Below are 23,563 nucleotides of genomic sequence, written 5' to 3' on the forward strand. Positions count from 1 at the left end.
GTAGGTAAAAACTTTAAACTTAAATGCTACTTTTTTAACTTATTTTAGGTGTACACATCATCAATAAGTTACTCTGATTAAAAATATTTTATTAAAATACTGATAACTTTTGAATCATGACATCACTTTTAATTCATAATTGCCTTACGAATGAACCAGAAATGCTTTTTAAGTATCAACCATACTTGATTTGAGTTAAATTATTAAAAAAAAATATTTCTATAATATTTTCCAAATATTCCGACTTTTTTCTTAACTCTTAATTGATATTCATATATTTCTGAAAAAAGGGTGCTCTTTAAAAAACGAAATTTTCCAAGTGTAGGAATTTTAAAAAAACTCTGCTTTAGCCTGGAATTCGCTGCAGAGAGTGTTTAATTCATATAAATATATTCCACATCCATACATATATACATATATACTCGGAACAGATTTAGAGGGGCTTTCGTCTTTTTGTCCCTGTTCATGTTTATTTTAGCCTGCAAATAAAAAAGATGAACAACAACTGGCAGCCATGTTCAACAGCATTTCCGCTTACAAGTCTTTTTTTTTCCAGTTTGGCCACGAACTCCTGGTGCCAAAGCCAGTCGAAAGCTACCCACTTATTGCTCATATTTCTTCGGCATCGCTGCCTGTCTAGAGCGTTTGGTATGTGTGTGTTCCTTTTCCAGGGATCGCTGCTTAGTCATGCCCATGAAACGCAAAAAAACGCGACCAGCAATAGAAAATGGGGGCTTTTCCGAATGTAAACAATAAATATAAACATGGAGCGCTGTGGGCGGCATAATAATAATCCCACCCCACCATCATCATCATCATAATCCACATGCTGTCGTCAGTCAAGTTCAAATGGCTGCAAATTTTTTTTATAAATATTTACCATATATCAAGAAATGGCCATAGCAAATAGAGTTTGGGGCAAAATGGTGCTTACAGCATTAGAAACTGGATACGAGATGATTGAAGGGGTTGTTGCACAAACAAGGAATCATTCTGGCATTTTGAAGTGTATCTTTTAAAATTACAAAAATTTTTTTATTTTTTAATAATAATTTTTCCGTATGAAAGTCATCCCTTTTATCGCATTCAAAAATATCCTAGTACACTCAATGATAACTTTAAAGCTCAATGTTTGAGGTTAATAAAAGTACAGATATAAGCTAACGCATTTTAAATTGTATATAGTATATATCATAACGAAAGGATTCAATTAAAATATATAAATTTCTGTCTGTGCGGATACTTCTTATGGAAAGAAAAATACATATTGAATATAGAAAAAACCATTTCTGTTTCATAAACTTTCATATATTGGCTCAAAACTAAAAACATTTTTTATGCTTAAGGACCATGCAGCTAGCAGTTGCAGTAAAGACTAATTGGGCTTTGTCTAAATCTCTTTACTATTCCACTTTAAAATACTTATTTTCCGAAAAGAAAAATTAAATGTATATGCTCATAAGCTGGCTTAAAGTGAAAACATTTGCCAATTTGCTTTCTCCATTCCCAATTATCCGTCATCAGTTTCACTTTTGCTTTTGGCATACAAAAAATGACTAAGCCGATACATAAATAAATTGTTGATTTATTTATTTGTGGCCAGGACAAGTGTAAACAAAACCCAAAGGGAACTCGAGTAAGTCATAAAGTGAAGAAAGAGATGACAGGGAAGTAAGTTCATGGACAGATAGCGACTTGCTTACCTGAAACGCCCTGGCTCTGAATGAAACCAACTCGTAAATAAATACCGAAGACATAAATAAAATAAGTGGAATGGGTGGAAAACACTTTCAGACACGACCCATTTCCACCTCGCCACAGTGAAAGCGAGCGAAATGTAAATATCAAATAAAACGCGTAGAAAAGATGGAAAAGCTACACATATTTTGCATTTGAGTTGAGAGGGATGGAAGAAAGTTTTGGCTTAAATTTCAGACCACTTCGGTCTGCACATGTTTCAATCAAAAGGAATGGGGGCTGCCATAAAAATGGCTTTTCCATATTGAAAGAGGTAACTCCTACACATCCTTTTAATAAAAACGCCACTTTTTCCCTTCTATTTGCAGTGCTTTTAAACACAGAAAAATGGCTGTCATTTGTAGGAAGGCATAATAATGGCCCGGCAAAAAAAAATATGTACATTTGTGCACCCAGTCGATCGAAGTTCAGTTCGTTTTTTGTGCAAGTCCTATGAGTTATTGTTGAAATAATGTGAAAAAAGTTTAAGAGATATTGTAAAAAAGGTTTGCTTTAAGACTTTGATCTATGAAATTAAATATAAGGCTATATCACTATCTATTTGGAATATATATTTAAGGGTTATAACATTTGATTTAACTTTTTTTTGGCCAAGATAACATATTTTAATTTAATCTACTTTTGTTAATTAAACATAAATCATTTATACCCTTTCTGTGCCCTTCTCTTGCAGTTGCAAATGCGAAAACAACAATGAGATGCTGGCACAATGCGGTAAGGCGCAAGAAGAAGAAGCAGGCGGCGGGCAAGGGATCAGAAGGGGCGGGAGGCGTGGCAGGTCCTCCAGATGTCATCTGCCAGGGGCAGCAACAAGTGGCCAGCGACACTTGGCTAACGACGCGGTCCGTCCCTCTTTTGTGGCTGCACTTGTTGCTGTTGGTCGCATTTGCAAAACAAGCGGCTGCTGCAACAACTGCCACAAATCCCGAGGCCACCGCAACAACGTTGGACAACTACACGACGACTACAACGGCAGCCGGAGCAACATCTTCCACGGCCACCACGTCATTGACATCAGCAGTCGGAGGGGTTAAGTCCCCAGGCAACTGGGATATTCTGGAGGATCCATTTAAGAACTTCGTGCGAATCGGAGATGGCAACACAGTCACACGGGTAAGTTTGTATGCTTATCTAATTCAACGGACAACAACTTTATACTCAAAGGCTAATCTAAAATTCAAGAGAAACCTTAATTCGAATGAAGCTATTAAAAATATGTATGAAAAACGACATTGACATTCGCACTTTTATGGGAGGAAAACGGTACCCAATCTATGAAATATAAGGAATAAAGTTATTTAAAACATAACATCTAGTTATTTTCGTTTGGGTTTTTGGTTTTACTAAAATGTTTTAATTTATGCTTATCATTTTTTATCTACGAATCAAACCTATTTCATCATTAACACTTCACGCGAAACACTTCATTCGAATGAATAGGTACCAGGTGTTAAAATTAAACTTTCCGTTTCGGTATCGGTCTATAATCAGTTTATTTCTGTTCTGGTTGTAGACACTGAATTTTATATCAAGCAATTTAATTGCCAGTTGTTATCATAATTTAATTTTCAAACCCATCTAACCACTGTAATTATTTGCTTTAGTTTAAAAGCCATGAAAAAGTAAAAGTTTTAAAAACGTTCACAAATTGAACAGTGTATTCACAGATGCCAGCCATTCTGTGTTGCCTAGTGCTAACCTTATTTAAGCCCCAATTACACAGGAGTGCAATTGAGATAATGAGAATAAGTGTTTCACAAGAGCGAGAAAGGGGGACTTTAAACCCATTGCTGCGTTAGAGGTGCACCTTAAGGCCGTCAGCTAAATTTAATTGAATTGCGATTGCAGACTCAAGTCTTCTTGAAATTTCCCATTCCAAACCAAAATTTACCAAGTGACTATTTAGTGTGCACTTAATAATGCTCAATGAAAGACGATAAGAGCTGTTGAATACATTTGTTCTAGAAAAGTATACCAGGCAATATAAAAATAAAACTAAAATAATTACCATTTAAATTATTATGTTGAAAACTATGTTTTTGACACTGTTCACGTATTATTTATAAACACTTTAAATTCATTACTATATTTATTTATTTATTTATTTATAGCTCCCAAAGTCGAATTCGAAAACGATTTTCGCGTATTGCCCTGCGGTTTGTGTGCACATAATGAGCCCAGTTAATTAGGTTAAATGGTTAGCAGTTAAGCCGAGCGAAATATGGTGCAGATACTTAATTGTGGAAAGTTCTTCAGGGAAAACTTAATTGGACTTAAACACCAGCACTTGCTCTTCATTCCCCTTTCCCTGATTGTCTTTTTCAACAGCAGACAAAACATTCCCCTAACAATACAGGCTTCAAGTGAAAATTCCGACTTAACTTTTCAATTTAAAGTTGTTCTTTTGTTATTAACAATTTAAAGTCAAAACAAAGCAAACTTTCTGGCTACCTAGACGGCAACGAAAAATTATAGAATAAAAAGAAAGGCCAATAACGTAATTTTCCACTCAAACGATAAAAGGGTCTAAAAGAAAAATGACGGAATAATGGTCGAGCTCCATGAATTTTTGTTTAACCTAAAATGTATTTTTAATGCGTTTGTCAGCGGCAGGCCGACGCAAAAAAACCAAGACTTGAATAGACAACAAAAAATGATTAGGGTAGCCGCAAAATATGAATAGGCACTGCAAAAAAGTTAGAAAATAAATTAATAATAATAGAAAATCTAACAGATTTGTGTTTAAAATTTTAAAACACAATACTGATTAAAGCTCTATTCCTTAAGAAAAAAGGAAATTAATATTAAAATTAAATAAAATTAGAAAATCCATTCATTAATTATCATGTGTAAACATTTTTTTTTAATGTTACTTATTAACTACAATTTTTATTATTACAATAGTAATTTGAGTTTAACTTTAGTCTAGTCTAGAAAGAATATTTTATTTTTGAGTGGTTTCTTTAAAAGTTTAAAGGTTTTTAATTAAAAGAATTTTTTTGACCATGCATATGTAGTCTCATTCAACCCCATTTTAAGCCCATTCAGATATGTATAATAACAATAATAATGGCCGGTTCCCTTATCGTTAACAGACGGCCATCGAACAATCGCTGGTTACAATACACGACATTGCCACCGAAAATTTGGGGACATTGTGCATCTCGACCCTATTTCGCCCCCTTCAAGTGCCCATCAACTCGGAAAGATTTGAGAGCTCCAGACAGAAAGCCGATTTGGCCGCCTCGATACTCCAGGAAGTCGGCATTATTCGACATGGCGGTGAGTGTTTACAGAAATAATCCCACCTACCTTACTGTCCTCATATGTATTTTTTATTCCATCATCGATTATTGATTTTGTTTTTGTTTGCGTGTGGGCGATGTTTGGTCTGCTATCGCAGCAGAATGTCATTTTCCCGCTGGGAAAATTTATACACCAAAGTCAATACGCGTGTTCAGAAGTGTGCGTGGACTTAACTGTATCGATATGGATTCAGTTCCACAACTTTTTTATTGAATGGCGGACATTTAAAGTTATTTTGGGCCCGGTGGGAATTTATTTTATGACAGTTAAGGATTTTCTAGAGTTTTCAGATTTTAGTTTGATGAAATTAAGTGAAACGGAAGAGCAAGGTACAAAGTCTCATGTTTAATTTTAAGCTAAATAGGACTATTAAATAAAAAGATTTTCATTGCATTCATATTTTGCCATTTCCAAATTAATATAACCAAATGAAAGTCCCCGTAGACGTCAGAAAAAACTCGTTGTGTTTCGTATTATGCTTTCTTAAAGATCCTCTTAGAATTCAGAGAACTTATTTTAAACAAAAATTTTTTTTGGATTCCCAAATTCAAACACAATTTCTCATATCCCTTAAGTGGAAATCTGATTCCCTTCTGTTGTGTAAAGATTTCATTTAGCCCTCGAACCTTGTAAAACGCTGTGTATATTTGTACTTATTGCCATACATGTCCCTGCTTAATTTCACAAAAATCTGTTCCTTTTGGATCCCCTGTTTTCTACCGCCCCTCATTTGTTCTCGCTGGCGATGTTCCTGTAAAAGCTTCGTGGCTAAATCACAGTGGAGAACAAGAACGAATGCGACAGATGACACAACGCACAATGTGAACTTTAAATTAAATCTACAGCAACAACGTTAACATTGGGACCAACAACGGCTAAGGACAGTGCATGTGAACTGAGTGTGGGGCAGGATGAGAGGTAGGGGTGGTGTTTTGTGGCCGCCGGGGGAGGTCGCCGGGAGATTGGAAAAAGGACGAAGCGTCGGCATTGCTTGATGCGCCACAAGTGCGTCGTTCGTTGTCAACCCCAATGCTGTCGCGCGACTGTCAGGACAAGACTTTCATTCTGATCCCAGTTGCCAGTCGCCCAACAGCAGCCTTGACAATGCTCAACAAAGTGATGGACTGAAAGAAATTCGGAATACTTTAAGTTACAATTTTTATTTAAAAGTTAGAAATTAAATTTTTAAATTCAAATTATTATTTTTATTTTTATAAAAAACAAAATGGGTTTTTGTTTTTAAATACTATTCATGTAGAAAAATGGTTAACGGTGGTCAAAACTTGTATGCAAATTTTAAAATCCTTTTACTTCTGCGCTTTTGATTCAAAAAATATCACTCATACCTACTGTTGCCTTTGATAAAAAAAACATTCTAACTGACGTTAAATGTCGATCTTACCGAAAGTTTCGAGATCAAACACCAAATTATACCACATTATAAGTTGAGAGTAAATTTTTTCTCTTTGTGCACAACCCAAACCGGTTTTTTTTATTTTCCGATTTTAAATACAAAATACAAACACATGTCCCCTTTTCACTTGGCTTGAAAAGTTTTGCCCACTATCAAAGAGGACCATATCTTGAGTTAAGTTCTCTTTTTTTTAAACAAAATTATACAGAATTATCTACAGGATAATTCAGACAGTAGACATATTTAAACAATTTTCAAACGGAATCTGCAAGGTTCAAAACTTTGTGTGATTTTAATGTGGGACAATTTCATCAACTCTTATGTTTAGTGGTATGGATGTCGCATTTTTCTCAAAGTGTATAAATCAACCAATAAAATGATATCAGTGTGTCATGCATAGTCAAGGGCGAGCCGGAGCACAAAACGCACAATGAACTCATCGCTGGGTCTCTGGTTGTTGGGTCGGCTTCGGATCGGGATAATAAGGGGAGCTGGAAGTGTTTGAGCGCTGAAGTTGCCATTATGGTCATGATTTCCACACCGCCTCGAAGCAGTCAGCCTCTCGCCTGCCATATAGCTATATCTGGGTTTTCTTGCCGTCACTCGCTCTGTTCGTGCTCAAAAAGGTGAGACGTGTCAGTGAAAATCGTATAAAGGGAAGGCAAATTGGTGCCTTTTGTTGCTGCCGTTGTTATTGTTCCATCATCCTGTTGAGTGCAGGAGCAACAGGAGGGAAGCCACTTGTACACACATTTTTGGCACTTGCTTCTATCTAACCCTTGGCCGACTGTTTTGACTCTTGAAATTTTGATGTGGCGCATAAATTATTCCTAAGTGCCCTCGCACATCGAATAAATGTAAGCCAATTTAAAAGGGGTAACAGCGGCAGCCACTCAAAGGGATATCACCGGCTTGACAAGCGCCCAACTGCACAACGAGCTTTAAGGCTTAAATAGTCCTTTCAATTTTAAGGAAACATAAAACTATTAGGTCAAAATTCTTTAAGGTCAACCGAGTTCCTTAACATTTTCGACCCCTACGTTGCTTGAGAACAACTTGGGGCTAACATTTTTTTTAGTAGGGTTGTCTTTTTGTATAAAAACTTACTTGCAATTTTGTTTCGTATTTAATTCACATTTTTGTCCTTAACCAATTAATTTTTGTAAAGAACAAAACTTATGTTAAATGTAAATAAATTTAGAAATATGTACCCAACAGAAGCACTATTAAATGTATTATTAAATACAAACACCTCACAATTTGTAAATGGAAAAAATTCATTTGCGCTTTTAGTCCCGAAAGAGCACCAGAATATTGCCCCCTGAACTCCGTTTTCAGGTAAACCGAATCTCGGGTAAATTTAATTATTTCTGAAACACCTGACATCTGCAAACACACACGTATGAGACAGCACATCATTCCGTTTTTCGTCTGTCGCAGTATGCTACCTTCTCAAGTGAAACCCGACTGACAGCCATTTCGAAAGGTTGTTTACCATAAGCGTTTTGTCCCGACCACATCTTTCACGATAGCGGTAAGGAAACGGATAGACAGTATAGATAGTGTGCACATATGTCTATACAGTGAAAAAATCGTTGTATCGGTACTTAAACCTATTTTCCGCCGTTTTAATTTTATATTTATTGTTTAGTAATGAACATTTTAAATATAAATTTCAGTTCACTACAATAACTTCTATACAAATAAATTACCAAAAACCAAAACTAAAAAGCATTTACATTGACTTGTACCAAAGTTGTCTTAAAAAGCGTTATTTTATTTTAAAAGCGCTTAAAAATATCCAATGTAGCATATAATGTAGCCCAAACCTTCCCCAATTTACACTTAATTTTATAACGCTAGAAATGAAAGTAAGCTTTGTAAACAATAAACATACACTTTCGTTTAACTCACGTGCCAAACTGACATATCACAGATCCTTTGCTTCAGTTTCACTCCCTTTCCGCCGTATCCAACAAGTTTACCAACTAAGAAAATGCACGTTTATGTTGCTTTCTCCCGGATGAAGGGGAGGAAAACTTTCCGAGATGTTACGCGTACCTTCCATAGTAGCAACAGCAAAAACAAACAGGAAAATAAGCAAACCCTATACATACTAAAACATAAAAATAAAGAAAGTACAACGGAAGTTGCGGTAATCGAATTTAAATAAGTTTACTTTGTAAACAATTCTCGTTTCGCTTTCTTTCCCTCCCTTTTCCCTTTTCTCTAAAAGTCAAACATCAGTGATTTCGCTTCAGCTTTTTTTTTCGGAAAATTTAACTTATTGTTCTTGCTAAAAGTGCTAATTTTTTTAAAATTTTTTGAGTTTTTTTATAATTTAACCAAATATAAAGGCAATATAGCTCAAAAAATGGATTTTTATTTATTTATCAGCCTACTTCCTATAATAATTTAGTTTTTTTTTTCCTTCCTATTTATTTAATTTTTTTAACTATTTATTTTTTACTATATAATAAGAAATGTATTAATCTTTGGCTAATAAACATTAAGGAAACCATATTTTTCCCATTCACTTTTCGTTATAAAGTAGATTTGGTTTTAACTAACATATAAAAATAAATTAAAAAAGAAAAAAAAAATATAGTTTTTACGCAGTGTTTGAAGTTTAGCTATTTTTAAGGTTTTTTTTTTTGCTGATAAGCTGTCAGCACTGAAAGCAATGGGCGAGCGTGTTTTACAAAAATATTAGCTTTTGACAGTCACCGCCCACACACTCCCATACTCGCAAAGTAAGGAGTGAAAGCGAGAGGGAAAGGCGAAGAAAGAGAAGGCCTCTGATGTCCTGCCGCGCATATTAATCATTGTTGTTGGGTTGACACTTTCGCCAAGGCCGAAAGCAGAACTGCAACAACAGCTGTGGCTTTTAATGACTGTTCCAAGGTCGCAATAACAATAACAGATGTCTCGCGTTAAGCGCTTTAAGTTTCTGAAATTGCATCGAGATAGGCTAACAATGCGCAAGCCTTCGTAACGCGATTAACCCATTTAATTGCACATGCATAATAAATGTGCATGCATATCATAGCATCCCACAAATTGGCCACATTTCAGAATTTATTTAATTAAAATTCCGCTTTAATTAACAAATCAAAGGCAATTTTTGGTTGGAGGGATATAAAATATTAGTATTTATTTTCCCGTTTCAGGAACGATATTTAAAATGTTTGAAATTTTCAATATAAGAAAATATTTGAACATAGTAGAAATGTGTCGAAAAGAGTAAAATTTTAAGACCAAATAACCCCGACTCGTTCACAAGTTGTAGACACTAGTTTGCGTAGAATGGACAATGGTAGAGCGGTTCGAATTATGATCCTGACTAAAAATATATACTTTACTAGTATTGTTAATAGAGAGTTAGTAACATTAAATTTCCAAATTACAAAAATACGTATGAATAATTGCGAAAATACGTAAGCAATCAAACGAATTACGTCGGCAGTAGCGAAATTAACAATGGAATCGAGTTTCCCACTTGGCGATCGAAATGATGCCAGGCCAAAATTGCGAGCCGCAACCTTTGCGCCATAAATAATTAAAATCTGGCAATTCGAGCGCTATAATCAGCAATTACGAGTGGCGAAGTGACACGACCAATTCATTTTCATGCGAAATCCAAGTACGACTTTTAATTACCTTGTGCGTACTTTCATTTAATTTCCGCCACCAATTATTGAAATAACATTTTGACCCAGAATGCTTATGTACTGTCTGTATGTCTCTTATAATTTGCAGGATTGTCGGATGCTTTGGCGAAGGGACTGCTCACCGATGACTTTATAACAGGAGCCCGCATTTTGGCCCTTAATCTGACGAATGGAGTGGTGCAGTCGTACGTTTGGTGGGTGAAGGGGGGACAGGCGGAAACGCAGCGTTACGACGAGGACAGTCTGCAAATTGGGAAGAAACCCGCAGGCAGTTATCCCTGGTAGGTACCAAACATTCAGTGCTGGCGGAATTTTAGATTGAACACAAAAATTGAAAGCAAAACATTTTTTCCTTTGCATTTTATTGCGAATTACTCTAGAGCAAATTATATGGTTCCACGCTCAAACTACTATACTTTGAATTTAAAGAAACCATTTGTTGGCTTTAGTGTTATTCTTACTGAATAAACAATAAATCAAATTTTTTGCCATTCAAACATATGTATTATTGCTCTCCAAAATTGACCCATTACAATAATTTTGAATGTATTTATTAGTCAATAAAATCATCAACATTTAGGTGACTTTGTAAGATGCTAAAAGCCCTTACAAAATATTTAACAATATTTTAGCTTTTTGCAAAAATGGCAGCACCAAATTAATTTTGAATCTCCTGCACAGGTTCGACGATGAGAGCTCTTCACCCACCCTTCGCTCGCCAAAATTCGCGCCCAGTCCGCCAAACAACTACTACAAGGGCTGGTGGACCTTTCCGTACTTCTCGTGCTCCCTCAGCCGCTGGCTGGTGTCCTACAGCATCGCCATCCCGCCGATTGGTCGCCACGGACTAAGGGGCTTCATCAGCATCGACATCGACGTGTCCACCCTGCGGGTTAACCAGTGCGAGGCGGAGCCCTATCAGTTCGGCAGTCGCCGCCAGAAAATGCAGCAGCTGCAGCAACAGCATCGACTCACGGCGCGTAGATCCCCGTTCCTGGGCGGCAGGATGGGAGTCCTGGACGAGGGCACCATCAACGATCTGCAGGCCTTCCACAGCTCCCACAAGTGTCATCGCACCTCCATGGTGGTAAGTGACTGAACTTTATTTAAATTTGAATTAATACCATGTATCTTGGGGCAAGACCAGATTTTTGTTGAAAGTTTAAATAGGCACTATATTATTATATTATATTATATTATATTATTATATTATTTAATTTTTATTTAGCAAAAAAAAAATATATATATATTATATATATTATATTATTATATTATATTATTATATTATTTAATTTTTATTTAGCAAAAAAAAAATATGAAACATAAAAAAAACTAAAACCGCACCTTTTATGATATATTTTGTTTTATTTTTAAAATTTAAATTTACTTCTATAGTATGGTGTAATTGCATATGTATTTAATTATTTATTCTTAATTCATTTTTAGAAACTTTAAGATAATGTGGCAATTCAAGTTCATTTATAAACAATTATTGGTCTAAAATTGGCTATTTGTATATAAAACTTTAGTTTTTTGGTAATGGTCTTCACAACTATTATTGAGTCTAAGTGCATTTGTTTGCCTTTTGACAGTGCGACTACCGTCAGCCGAGTGCGGAGGCTCCGTCTATAAGCGGCGGCAAACTACTGACCACTTTAAGCGGCAGCAGCAGCTGGGCCAGGGGCTCCTACCAGTGCCTTTGCCGCGCGGGATACTACTCGCTGCGGCATCCGGACGGATTCAACGGCACCATCATGGAGATTGCCTGGCAGGAGCAGCAGGACAACATAAGCAATTACTATACGGACGTCTTCAAGTGTTTGGCCTGCGCCCCCGGCTGCGACACGTGCACGGGTCCGGAGCCATGTCTGGCCAACTACCACTGGCCATTCAGGTGGGTATCCTTGATTGTTTACCAGTGGTGGGGAGAGTGGGCATACTTAAAGTGAAAGGTTTACAGCATGATATTGCAAGAGAAGGTAAATTGTTCTACTCGGTAAACAAATAAAGAGAAAAGGAGCAATGCAGTATTATTTTATAAATACATTTTTTTGGCTTTATGTGGGTAATATCAAATATAATAATTTAAGTTAAAAATGAATTGAAAGAGAATTTTCTTAAAGGAAATACATTTAACAGCCAATAACAAGATATTTAAAACCAATTGAAACCTAATAAAGTATAAAGTTGAACGCACAAGTGTAAATCAAACAAAATTAATCATATCCTAAATGGAATACCCTCTTAGCTGGCTGGTTTTTATTAAAAGTAAGCTTGAAGACAGTACATTATAGTTAGAACACTCGTTTTATCTGCCTACTTATGAGAATATACCAAGAAAATACAAAGAAATCCAGGTAACGACTTCCCATCACTAGTGTATGTTTACTGACATCAAAGCTAAGCATCGTCCTTGTAAATGCCTTTCTTTCCGCTCCTTCAGAATATCCCTGTTGACCATATCTATTGGCTGTGCCTGTGGCACCTTCGTTCTCGCCGGCTATCTCTTCCGGCATCGTCGCGTCAAGGTCTTCAAGGTGGCCAGCCCCATTTTCTTGATGATCACGCTCATCGGCTGCGCCATCATGTATCTGGAGGTGAGTACTCGGGTCATTTGGGACAACGCTCTTAGCACATTAAGGCGGCTGAAAGCGCAGGGAGGGGACAAACACACAAAGGCCATTTGAAAACAATGTTGCTAATGCGACAAAAGGCCCAACGTGGTCGGCACGCGCTCATTCATAATTAACCCACATGTGTGTTCCTGGCTTGGTCCTTATCCCACTCTTATTTCTGGCGGTAAAGGGATCTGCGAACAATCCACAACATAAAAGTCCCACTTATGGGTTTTTAAATGCGACTTTTAAGCACTTACTTTTCGAAAGGGTATGGAATGGCGGATGAGTAATATTTATTTCTTCTTTTTAGATTTTTCAACCATTTAATAGGTTTTTTATTTGATTTAGCTTGTTGATTAAAGTAGTTGACACAATTGTCGGTCTTATAATACAAAAACATAAAATCTAGTTGATTATTCTTTATGCAAATCAAGCAGAAACAGATTTTGTGTTTTATTATTTTTAAGAAAATTTTATCACAAGACTATAATTGGTAAGCTATCATCTATCTCATTATATCACTAAAAAATTAGTATGATTTTTTGTCAGGCCCATTTTAAATTAAATTAATATTTTAACAATTAAAAAAAAGCTTTGAAAATAAAAGCTGTACGATTTTACCCAAAGAAGAGCATACAGCGGTTACCTAATTAAAATTGTTGGCTTCCAATTCCCCTTTCTCTTTTTAAGAATTAGGTTAAATTAGCTACACAACAATGCTTAGTCCCCCAGTGGACACATTTAACAAAAACCACCCTAAAAAAACACACACACAATGCCAACACTAGTAGTTTCAAACAAAAACGACAAATGGGTTAAGAGGTTGAATTGAAAAAAAAACTTAAAGAGTTGTGCGAAAATAATATTGTTACCCGATTTTCTTATCAAAATGAACAAATGAAAATCAAAAAAAAAAAAATTTGTAAATTGATAGAAACGAAATATGAGCAAGAAATCACTGAAGGAACAAAATGGTCATTCAAAAGATAAAGATTCTGAGGAGGAAAATGAAGAGGACTTGCATGAGGCGATAAAGGAAATGGTCAAGACTCCCGATATAGACGAAAGTCCGGGGACGAGTAGACGTCGCTCCGAGTGGCAGGATCGTCCAGAAGAAGGTAAACATAGCAAAATGTCAACCCGAAAAGTGATACCAAAAGAGCAAGCCGAGCAGGGTTCGCAAACGGGTGAGAATCGTGAAAAAGCTAAATCATCAAGGCCTGAACAAACAAAACTAGAAAGTGAAGAAAGTTGGGCTACTCTGCTCATAAAAAGGTTTTCCTGGACAAAGGACTCAAAAACTGTAACCGTTCCGCCCGAAAGTGATTTAGTTAAAAGGGACGAGGCAAATCCTACTACAAACATTCAATTAAAGGATGTCTCAGAAAATAGAAAAAACTTTAAAAAGAATGAAACGGCAAATATAAAATCTTCGACAGAAAGTTCAAATGAAAGTCTCGTACGAACAGATCATTATGGTTTTTCACAATCAAAAACTGGAGAAACAAAATCCAATCAAAAACAAATAAGTGATGGCGAATCAGGGGAAGAATCGGCTAAGTTTCTTGAGAAATTGCGAAAAATTGAGGAAGCCTCCAAGCCCAAATCTTGGAGAAGACCAAAACCAATTGTCATACAACCCAAACAGGTTTCTGCCACCACTAAAATGAAAGCGGATGAAGTGGAGGCGAAGCCACATCCGGATAATGAAGAAAAGCATAAGTACATAAATATTTTAAATGTTCCATTTTGTCGTAATCTTAATTATGCAGCAGAAAATGAGACGATCAATCAACCGACATTCAATCAAACACCTGAAGATGTAGATACGACGACAATAGACCCTCAAACAAGACCACAAAAAACTGAAGAAATGAACGCGGAAATACCTGAAAAAAACAGTGCAGAAAAGACTTTAGAGAATTCCGAGCAAAAAAAGCATGCTAATAGCGATTCGCAAAGAACTCTCACAATTACGGGGCACTCGCATATTACCACGAAATGGCAAGACCACTGCCACTTCAAGAAATCGCAACACACTGGAGTGGATAAGCCCGCCAGACGCAAGCTTATAATCGCCTGCATTCTGTGTTTCGTTTTCATGATTGTCGAGATTGTCGGAGGCGTTGTTTCCAATAGTCTGGCCATCGCCACGGATGCTGCCCATTTGCTAACGGATCTGGCCTCGTTCCTCATCTCTCTGTTCGCCTTGTATCTGGCTGGCAGGCCCTCGTCAGAGCGGCTCAACTTTGGATGGTATCGGGCGGAGGTCATCGGAGCCATGATATCCGTATTTTTTATCTGGGTAATCACAGGTGAATGGTAAATATTGTCCCCGGAAGATAAAATGCTTTAAATTTAACAAAGTTTAATTTCAATAATCGTTACTTCTAAAATTAAAGAGGGTGAAAACTATACAAGCTACAGATCCTATCAGCGCTAGTTAATTTTAAAATTATTTAACTCGAAACGCTCACGCTATAATAATATTTAATTTTAATCTTTTGACACAGCAAAAAATGTTCAAATCGAACCACTATTTCCGAAATTGTTTTTTACTTTTATGTTATCTACAAAAGATGACGCTTTTGACTTTGCCTAACGAATATATTGCTGCCGGAGGCATTTTATTTTGAAATTGAAATAACAGAGTAATGGTTATCCAATAGTCGGGGTTCTGAAAGAAAAGCGTTTGTCCTGTCTTTTACTTCTTGAAGAAAACTTTATAGAATAAACCTCCCAATAATTTTCAATCTGTAATTTGAATTATTCTCATCCTATCGCAGGCATCCTTGTGTATATGGCCATTATGCGGTGGGTAAACCAAGAGTTCGATCTGGAGGCCAAAATTATGCTGATCACCTCGGCGTTGGCCATATTATTTAACATAATAATGGCAGTGCACTTAAGCCACGGGCACTCGCATTTTACTCCGGGCAAGTTCAAGCGGTCAGAGGCAATTGAGTCGCAGCAAGTGAAAGAAGCTGACTTGGGCTCTCAAAAGGGTCTCATATTGATGGGAAGGTCGGTGTCTGCCCAATTCCCCGTGAAGGTTGAACAAAATATCAATGTGCGGGCGGCATTGATCCATGTGATAGGGGATCTTATTCAGAGCATTGGGGTTTTTGTGGCCGCATTGATTATATACTTTGAGCCGAAATGGGCGTTTATGGACTCCGTGTGCACGTTCGTCTTCTCAGTGCTGGTTCTTGTAGTCACATTCAAAATATTAAAGGACGTACTCATGGTCCTGATGGAGGCCACGCCGGACTACATGGACTACGAGGAAGTGAAGCGAACATTTCTCTCCATTCCGGGTGTAGAGCATGTCCATAACCTGAGGATTTGGGCCCTGTCCATCAATAAGATTGCTTTGTCCGCCCATTTGGCCATCTCCAAGGACGCCGATCCCCAGCTGATCCTCGAGGAGGCCACCACCCTCATACACAAGAGGTACAGATTCTTCGAGTCCACCATCCAGATTGAGGAGTTTTCGCCGGATATGAAGAACTGCGAGCAGTGCTCGCGTCCTTCGGTTAAAACGGAAGATCGAAGGCCATCGGACTTGGAAGAAGGCGTAGGCGGTGGTGACCGGAAAAAGGATCCGGAAAATGGTTAAAAACTTAAAAAAATTGAATGGATTATTTCTAAAGTATATCAAATTTTAATGTCAAATTATATATTATATATGTTATTACAAAACAATAGATTATATTGTTATATGGGTTCTGGTTGAATTTCTACTTTTTAAAGCCCAATATTAACTACTTAGTTATTCGAAATATTTTGTAAATGAGTTTCTTTCCTGCGCTGTTTTATCTTTCTTAATAACAACCGCATCATTGTTTAGTTGTGTTATATGTAATGCCTTAAAATTGTATTTATAGATGGTAGCCATATTTCCCTATTTGGACACTACTTGGTGTATTGCAACCAAATGGACACGGCACATGGGTTTTTGCATCACCTACACTTCGCTGCTTATGAAAACTTGGCGGTAGGACTATCTTTATAGTGACAAACTGATTTTTAAGTTTTTAATCGATTTACAGAGTTTCGTTGACTTATCGCGTCAAGTCGGCACACAAAATAAAACTTAATGACCAGCAACTTTTGCAGTGGATGGTTCCCATTCTATTAGTTATGCTTATCTACTTGGGAACTTGGACTATTTCAGCCACGCCGAACGCTGAAGTGGTAAGTAAATTATATGTTTAGCTTGAAAAGTTTGAATAACATTTATAGAAGCACTTTAGTTTAATTTGTGTCAACCATTCAACACTTATATATCCCGTAATAATTAATACACTTTTTAAATGTTCTCGGTTCAACATAATTAAATGTTATAGTATCTAAATATATATATATATATATATGATAGATTGTGATTTTTCACATTGATGTATTATACTCAGAATTACTTTTTCATTAATAATTATTTTCTATATTTTTCCAGATCTTAGATCAGAGTCGATTGAAGTTCAAGCAGTGCTCCTACAATTGGTGGGATCACAGTTTGGCCATCGGAGAAGTATTCTTTTTGGCCTGGGGCATCCGGGTGTGTTATAACGTGCGGAATGCAGAGAGTTTGTACAACGAGGCGCGGCTCATCTCGTATGCCATCTACAACATTGCCCTTGTCAATATCGCCATGGTGGTGTTCCAGTAAGTATACTCTGAGAAAAATGTTACTTATTGGCATTTTACGGATTAGTGAATCGTCTTCAATGGTAACCTAAAAGGTTTTAAATCAAATGAAATTCAAATAAGAATACAAAAGTTCTCACAAGTCTGTTGGATTACTAGAGATTGCAGTAAAACAAAATAAAGTTTTATTTAGAAAATGTAGTCTAAGAAAACCCAAAATCATCCCAATCCAACGATTCATTCAAGTGATATTAAATGTACAAGATTTTTAGGGCAAATTACATTTTTGGATTTCCGATTTTAAGGCCTTTAGAATACTATATAAGCGAAGTTTATGAAGTTTTTTTTTCCAAACTGAACAGTTGGTTTGGATTGAGACATATCCGACCTCATAAAGTATATAAATTAGTAATCAGCATCACCAGCTGAGTCGATCCTGCCGTTTTCATCTGTCTATACATGTTTGTATTTATAACAGCATTTTTCAGCTAAATTAAAAAACTTGTTTTCTGGAGGCCTCAAGCTGAAATTATTTATTGTAGATTGACTGACCTAAACGTTATTTCTCGCGTTAATTTGCGTTTGTTCCCTATCTGAAAAGATATTTGTTAGGGCCTCCAGGAGAATCCAACTTCGAAGTTTGGCAACATTGGTATAAACGACTGGGATTTTGCTGTTAAAGGCAAAGTTGAAAATGCCGGCCAGCTCGTACCGCTGGGGATCATTTTGAAGGCGACAGGCCAGCGGAGAACCAACCATGCCACCGCCTAATGTACGTCTCCCAACCGCGCACATCAGGCTGTTGTCGAGCTGGAAACGGTTTGAGTAATTCGGCCAAATTTGGTCCTGGCACATTTCGCCGGGAACCACCTGGAACTCCATCTTCTTTAAAATGTTCATGTATCTGTATTCGCTAAAAGACTGGTGGCCCCACCCACTGAAGATGCAGCGGGAGTTATCAAAGTGCCAATCCTCCGCCGGCAGGCAGATTGGGTTAATGTGCCTTGTGAGTCGTAGCGGTGTTTCAAGGAACAGAAGAGCGACATTATTGGCTCCGGTTTCTTCGATATAATCAGGATGACGAACAATCAACCGGATGCGAGCGTCAACATGAGACAGTTGCTCGGTTTTCGTTTCAAAATCCCATTCGCCAGCCCGCACAATTAGCTGGTTTGCGTTATAGTTATGGGTTACGTGTCTGGCCGTTATGACCAAATCGGAAGAGATCAGGGCGCCGCCAGCTACATATTTGCCATTTACTTCGAGCAAAGCCACCATCCATGGGAACTCGGCCTCCTGGGCCAGGTCTACTAGATCATCTATGGCGAAGGTCACGCCTCTGCTGTTGACCCATCCGCAATCGGGGCTCACCGCCTCATTGCTGACCACGTCTGACCTGTAAGACTAAAATGGCAGCCAAATGTTAGTTCACTCGTTCACATAACCGCATACAATGGCAATTTACATATATATTTTGATTGCGACAGCAGATATTCGTGGATGGGCATCCATAGTTGCCTTGTATTAGAGTTGTGAAACCCATATAATGCGGGCACCTATGACGCGGTACGCAACTGTGGCCTCGAAAGTTAAGGCAATTATTTCCAAGAACTTGGTAAGTGGCCAGGAGAAGACACAGGATTGAAAGTATTTCTTGCAGACGACGCATTCTTGTTTGTGGCGAAATTGAAACTACGGTCTCTGTCAAATGATAAGTCGCCTTTTAAAGCATAGCTTCGAATGATAACCTCAGAGAAGATCACTTAACGAAACGAAAAACGAAAAGCATTGTTATCAGGGCTGTACCTATTAGCATTAGCACTGATTTTTAATCAACGCTGTTTAAAAGCAGCTATATCAGCTTCGGTAAGCTTCAATATCAAGAAACATTCTGTGCTATGTGCGAGTATATTTGAATTTTAGACATTAACAACAAGGTTTTTAATAGAAGTTTTCAACAATGGCCCTTAAAATAATATTGAAAATATTTGTTTTTTAAAATATTATTCTGGATTTATTGAAATCTGCCTAAGATCTTAATAGAGAATCTAAATAAGAAGCAACAAAACTCAGAGTCCAAATTTGAAAAACAAATTTTAACTTTTAACTTTATAACTTTTTTGAATCTTTGTTTTATATGATATGGTATCCATCTCTTGAGTTGCCTACAACCTATAGCAGTCACGCATTGTAAGCTGTTTTTTAATTTTTTTTTTGTTGTAGTTCTTTTTTATAAAATCGGATGACTATATAATAAAACTCTTATGGGAACAATGGAAATCGAAAATTTTTTTTTAACATTTTAGTTTAATAAATCAGAATAACGCATTCAATTTTGTTAATATCGAAAGACGTTATAATATAGCTGCCATCAAATAATAATCGCATTTAATTTGAAATTAACAGTTTTTAGGAATATTTGCAGGGTATAAAATCTTCGGCTTGCCGAAAGTTGCTTAGCTTATACTTAAACTAAGAGCTTTCAACGTGCAACTTAAAAAAATGACTTTAAATCGATTAGATGTTCCCCTTTGTTTATTTTGATCTAAAGGGGAATCCTCAACTGAATTGAATTATAACAGTTGACACTTGTTGGAGGACGCGTCGCGTCCATTAGGGGAAATGTAAAGCTGCCCGACTTACGCGGCGCGCTTTTAATTAAATTCCTTTGCTTTGTGCGCACTCGTGCTCGCACTGTAATCCTTTTTGTTGGTCTGGAAGGACTCGCATGCCGGTCCCCCACTATACGGGCTTCCATCTGTCTGCCGCTTTGTTTACATAGACATTCCTGGGCATTCTACCCGGTTTCAAGTTGTCTGCTGGTTTGATGCGTTTCGCAACAGAAATCCCTTTGATGAAGTCCTTATAATTAATGCAATTTGTTGGAACACTTGCTATGACACGCACCTAAGCCAATCCACATCGGGTTGGGTTAGTATTCTAGATAGCCTTAATTGGCCTCCTACAAAAGGTGCGAAAAATTATTCAACAAAAATAGTTTTTGGATAGAAGGGATGGTTTTAAAAGGGTATTATACAAGACGAACAAATATTTACTCTTAAATTTTTAAGAACTTGCTTAAACTTTCTAAAAGTTGATTTACAAAATAATATTTTTATTTCTAATTAAATGAGAAGTAAACATCACAACTATACTTTTTTTTTAATTTCTGCAATGTCATTTTAAGTTTAATGTCAATGTCAATATAATGTTTGTTAATTCATGATCCAAAAATTGGAAATAAAAACAAAAATGACTGAGAAATATTCGACCTTTCTTTTGTTGTTTAATAAAATTACCAATACATTAAAAATGCGAATTTGTGTTCTCAAAAAGCTACACTTTAAAATTCTCATACAGATTGCAAATCCCCTTAATGACTTGCAACTATTATATACTCTAAAATATTTTGTAAATTAATTAATTATTTTTTAATTTCTTTCCCAACAGTGTCATGCTTTTTCCAAACGCCGGACCCGATTACAAATATATGCTGGGATTTGTGCGCACCCAGCTTTCGACGACCACCACCATTGCCCTTGTTTTCGGGCCAAAGATTTTGCGAGTTTTGAAGGGACAGGGCGACAAGTGGGATCAGAAGGCCAAGGTTAGGAGCATAACAGCTTCTTTTTCCCTGAATGGAGTCGGTCTGGTCCCAGAAGAGTCGCCTGATCTTTATCAGGAGAACGAGGAACTAAAGGTAAGCTAATAATAAATAAAGAAAATAAATGTAAAAGTCAATCAAATTGCATCTTTCGTTAGGAACAAGTCCAGAAGCTGGCCCACCAAATCGAGTTCATGAAGACTGTGCACATGCAGATGAACAACAGGCATTTGAAGCCAAAGCCGGGAGGATATTTTACCATAACGTCAACCTCGTTTCAAGCGCCCTATAGCAAGAATACGGTTTCCACGGCGCAAACACAAACTGGCAAAGATGAGACCAGGTTAGTCATATATGACACAACATAATTTTCTACAAAGTATCTTCTGATGTAGCTGCTATACTCAAATACAATTTGGTAAAAACAGAATAGAAATATAGTTTTTACAACAATCTTATATTATATATTATATTATTTTAGATGCAATTTTAGTTTTAATTTTTATTTGGAACATTATAAATAGTGCAAGTCAATAAATGAAAATCAATATCTTTACTATTTATATCAGGTTATAAGAATGCTTTCATAAGAACCATTGTAATTTTTCTCTCTCAAATTTAAAATAAACCAAAATAATAACTTGTATAAATAACAATAAATTTATCAATTTTTCAGCACGCCAACCAAATTAAAATCGCCCAAGGGCAAAGTCTGACGAGGCCAACGAAGTGTTAAAGATTGCTCAATAGAAGTGGATGAGAGGCAGGGCACCACCACCGTGTTGGAGGATGCCATTGAATTTGATTTCCACCAAGCAGAACCGGAGGAGATGATTACCCTGAAGGGAGAGCAGCCAGGATCCGAGGAGGCGGCCTTGATCGCCCAGTTTCGCCGCCTCTTTGCGCCCATTTTGGATGACAGTTTGAATCTGTACTACCAACTCAACGATTTGGATGACGCGGAGCACGTGAGGATTCATCAAACGGTGGCCCAGATGCATGAGCTGACCAGCAGCGAGGAGGAGACGATGGTGACCCAGGTGAACAGCCCATCGCCGCCAGTGGAGGTGGAGCTACTGCTGCCACTTTCCAGCAACACATCCACGGCCAGTAGCTCCCTCTTTGCGATCCACACCCCATCACCGGCTCATCCTAGCGGTCTGCTCTTGATACCCCAGAACTTGGAGTCACCAATGCTGTCCTGCAGTGATGCCATCACGATCACCGAGCAGGTGCAGCTGCATAATCCTCCGTACCATCTGCAGGTCCTCGAGGACGAGAACAACACATCCTGTTCGCTGTCATCGAATCTGACGGATAGCAAAACCCTGGATGGTCGTACCCCCATTGTGGTGTAGTGGATTTTCTCCCCCGATCTGCTTAACTTGTGATTTTGTTTACACAGTCTTAGGGACAACAGCAAACAGTTAGCGAAAAGTAAACCGCTTAATGTTTAATATAGTCTTAAATAATGTTTGTGTGTATGTGTCTGTCAATGTTGTTTAAATATTAAATGCGTTTATGCGGAATTCATGCTATTTATAGAAAATCGGAATTAAAATCTTGTGAAAAATATTCCCAAAGCTTTTTTTTTTTTAAATAAACCAAAAATTGTAATAAATATGAATAAATTCAAAAATTATTTGATTTCAAAACATTTCCATAAAATGTAAAATCAATGAATTCACAAGATATATTCATTTTCCGTGCATTTTCATTTAATTCCTATTTTAAGTGAGAATTATCAATCGCTTAGTTCAATACATTGTTTTCCAGCTTACAACATTTACAAGCTTCTCATTAACTTCAACCGCATAAACGCAATCTTAATGCATTTGTTAGGTTGCCTAATTTTTGGCTTTTTAACCCTACATCAAACCATTATCCCATCATTCATGATCTCATAAGTTTTGAAAAAAGGATCAACTTTGAGCAAATTTTTCTCACTTCGTTCGGAGCAAAAAAAGGGAAGTTGTATAGGGAACGGTAGACAGCCAGATGGTCCGATGGAACTCAAAGAGTTCATCGGTAACCCCTAGGGACTTGGCATTAAAAAATCTCATTTGTCTCTCATGCACCTAGCGAAATAAATTGTATTTTCCTTGTTCTCTCTGCACTCATTTATAGAAAAATTATTCTTTGCTATGTAGGTAAATTTACATGATTTTTATCATCATATGATCTATATAAATTACCATCTAAGCTTAGCAAAAAGTCGATTTTAGTGTACGAGAAGACATATGCATATATACTGATATAAAAATGAGTAAATTGAAATTTTAGCATACTATTTTAAGATGTGAAAGTGTTAACAGACGCGCAATTCTTCTTCATACAGTTGGGCAATACGTATAATAAACAGTATTCAGTAATAACAACATAAAAATAAAAGAAAATTAAAAATGAATACCAAAATATAACAAAATAAAGTAAGTTAATGTTAAATTAAAATATTGAAAAGGAAACAACCTGACAAGATCAAAGACATATAAAAAATAAATGTTTTAAAAATTAAATATTTTCTTGTTTCATTATGGAAATTCAT

The 23,563-nt window shown here is 36.8% G+C and overlaps 4 protein-coding genes across 6 annotated transcripts in view; 3 read left to right on the plus strand and 1 right to left on the minus strand.

Annotated features, from left to right (window-relative positions):
* The window catches only part of LOC128261487 (probable G-protein coupled receptor CG31760), a 32,346-nt gene extending 10,513 nt beyond the window's left edge, over positions 1 to 21,833 (plus strand). The window contains exons 3-14 of one of the 2 annotated variants that reach the window (XM_052995211.1): positions 2,432 to 2,871; positions 4,854 to 5,040; positions 10,238 to 10,430; positions 10,831 to 11,236; positions 11,742 to 12,043; positions 12,593 to 12,746; positions 16,655 to 16,764; positions 16,820 to 16,964; positions 17,224 to 17,432; positions 20,865 to 21,114; positions 21,177 to 21,361; positions 21,695 to 21,833. In XM_052995211.1, coding sequence (XP_052851171.1) covers positions 2,452 to 2,871; positions 4,854 to 5,040; positions 10,238 to 10,430; positions 10,831 to 11,236; positions 11,742 to 12,043; positions 12,593 to 12,746; positions 16,655 to 16,764; positions 16,820 to 16,964; positions 17,224 to 17,432; positions 20,865 to 21,114; positions 21,177 to 21,361; positions 21,695 to 21,734 — 2,601 coding nt within the window. In that variant the 5' untranslated portion in view covers positions 2,432 to 2,451 and the 3' untranslated portion in view covers positions 21,735 to 21,833. Of the gene's footprint in view, positions 1 to 2,431; positions 2,872 to 4,853; positions 5,041 to 10,237; positions 10,431 to 10,830; positions 11,237 to 11,741; positions 12,044 to 12,592; positions 12,747 to 16,654; positions 16,765 to 16,819; positions 16,965 to 17,223; positions 17,433 to 20,864; positions 21,115 to 21,176; positions 21,362 to 21,694 lie in introns of those variants that run through there. The other variant, XR_008268258.1, reaches the window with a different exon arrangement.
* Positions 13,562 to 16,394, plus strand: LOC128261489 (proton-coupled zinc antiporter SLC30A2). Of its 2 annotated transcripts, none has more exons than XM_052995215.1 (2): positions 13,562 to 15,082; positions 15,554 to 16,394. In XM_052995215.1, the coding sequence occupies exons 1-2, from the start codon at positions 13,711 to 13,713 to the stop codon at positions 16,384 to 16,386; spliced, it is 2,205 nt and encodes a 734-aa protein (XP_052851175.1). In that variant the 5' UTR covers positions 13,562 to 13,710; the 3' UTR covers positions 16,387 to 16,394. The 2 variants fall into 2 exon arrangements, with proteins under 2 accessions (XP_052851175.1, XP_052851176.1); XM_052995216.1 differs by having other exon boundaries at positions 14,951 to 15,089.
* On the minus strand, positions 17,466 to 19,093 carry LOC128261497 (phenoloxidase-activating factor 2-like). The gene is made up of 2 exons (XM_052995228.1): positions 18,880 to 19,093; positions 17,466 to 18,818 (listed from the first exon to the last, which is right to left on the minus strand). The coding sequence occupies exons 1-2, from the start codon at positions 19,081 to 19,083 to the stop codon at positions 17,967 to 17,969; spliced, it is 1,056 nt and encodes a 351-aa protein (XP_052851188.1). The 5' UTR covers positions 19,084 to 19,093; the 3' UTR covers positions 17,466 to 17,966.
* Positions 21,834 to 21,848: 15 nt separating the features above from the next.
* On the plus strand, positions 21,849 to 23,496 carry LOC128261509 (probable G-protein coupled receptor CG31760). The gene has a single exon (XM_052995243.1). It carries the CDS (start codon positions 21,849 to 21,851, stop codon positions 22,374 to 22,376), a length of 528 nt encoding a protein of 175 aa, XP_052851203.1. The 3' UTR covers positions 22,377 to 23,496.
* The last annotated feature ends 67 nt before the right edge of the window (positions 23,497 to 23,563 follow it).

The sequence above is a fragment of the Drosophila gunungcola genome, unplaced genomic scaffold (assembly GCF_025200985.1).
Source record: "Drosophila gunungcola strain Sukarami unplaced genomic scaffold, Dgunungcola_SK_2 000001F, whole genome shotgun sequence".
NCBI classification, from domain to species: domain Eukaryota; kingdom Metazoa; phylum Arthropoda; class Insecta; order Diptera; family Drosophilidae; genus Drosophila; species Drosophila gunungcola.

What these genes read in the sequence shown, in the direction of transcription:
- LOC128261497 (XM_052995228.1), bottom strand. Translation starts at nt 19,083, where the DNA reads ATGCGTCGTCTGCAAGAAATACTTTCAATCCTGTGTCTTCTCCTGGCC. An exon ending in GTCGCAATCAAAATATATAT is followed by an intron (nt 18,819 to 18,879) that starts GTAAATTGCCAT and finishes CTGCCATTTTAG; the next exon opens with TCTTACAGGTCAGACGTGGT.
- LOC128261509 (XM_052995243.1), top strand. Translation starts at nt 21,849, where the DNA reads ATGATTACCCTGAAGGGAGAGCAGCCAGGATCCGAGGAGGCGGCCTTG.
- LOC128261489 (XM_052995215.1), top strand. Translation starts at nt 13,711, where the DNA reads ATGAGCAAGAAATCACTGAAGGAACAAAATGGTCATTCAAAAGATAAA. An exon ending in TTTTATCTGGGTAATCACAG is followed by an intron (nt 15,083 to 15,553) that starts GTGAATGGTAAA and finishes ATCCTATCGCAG; the next exon opens with GCATCCTTGTGTATATGGCC.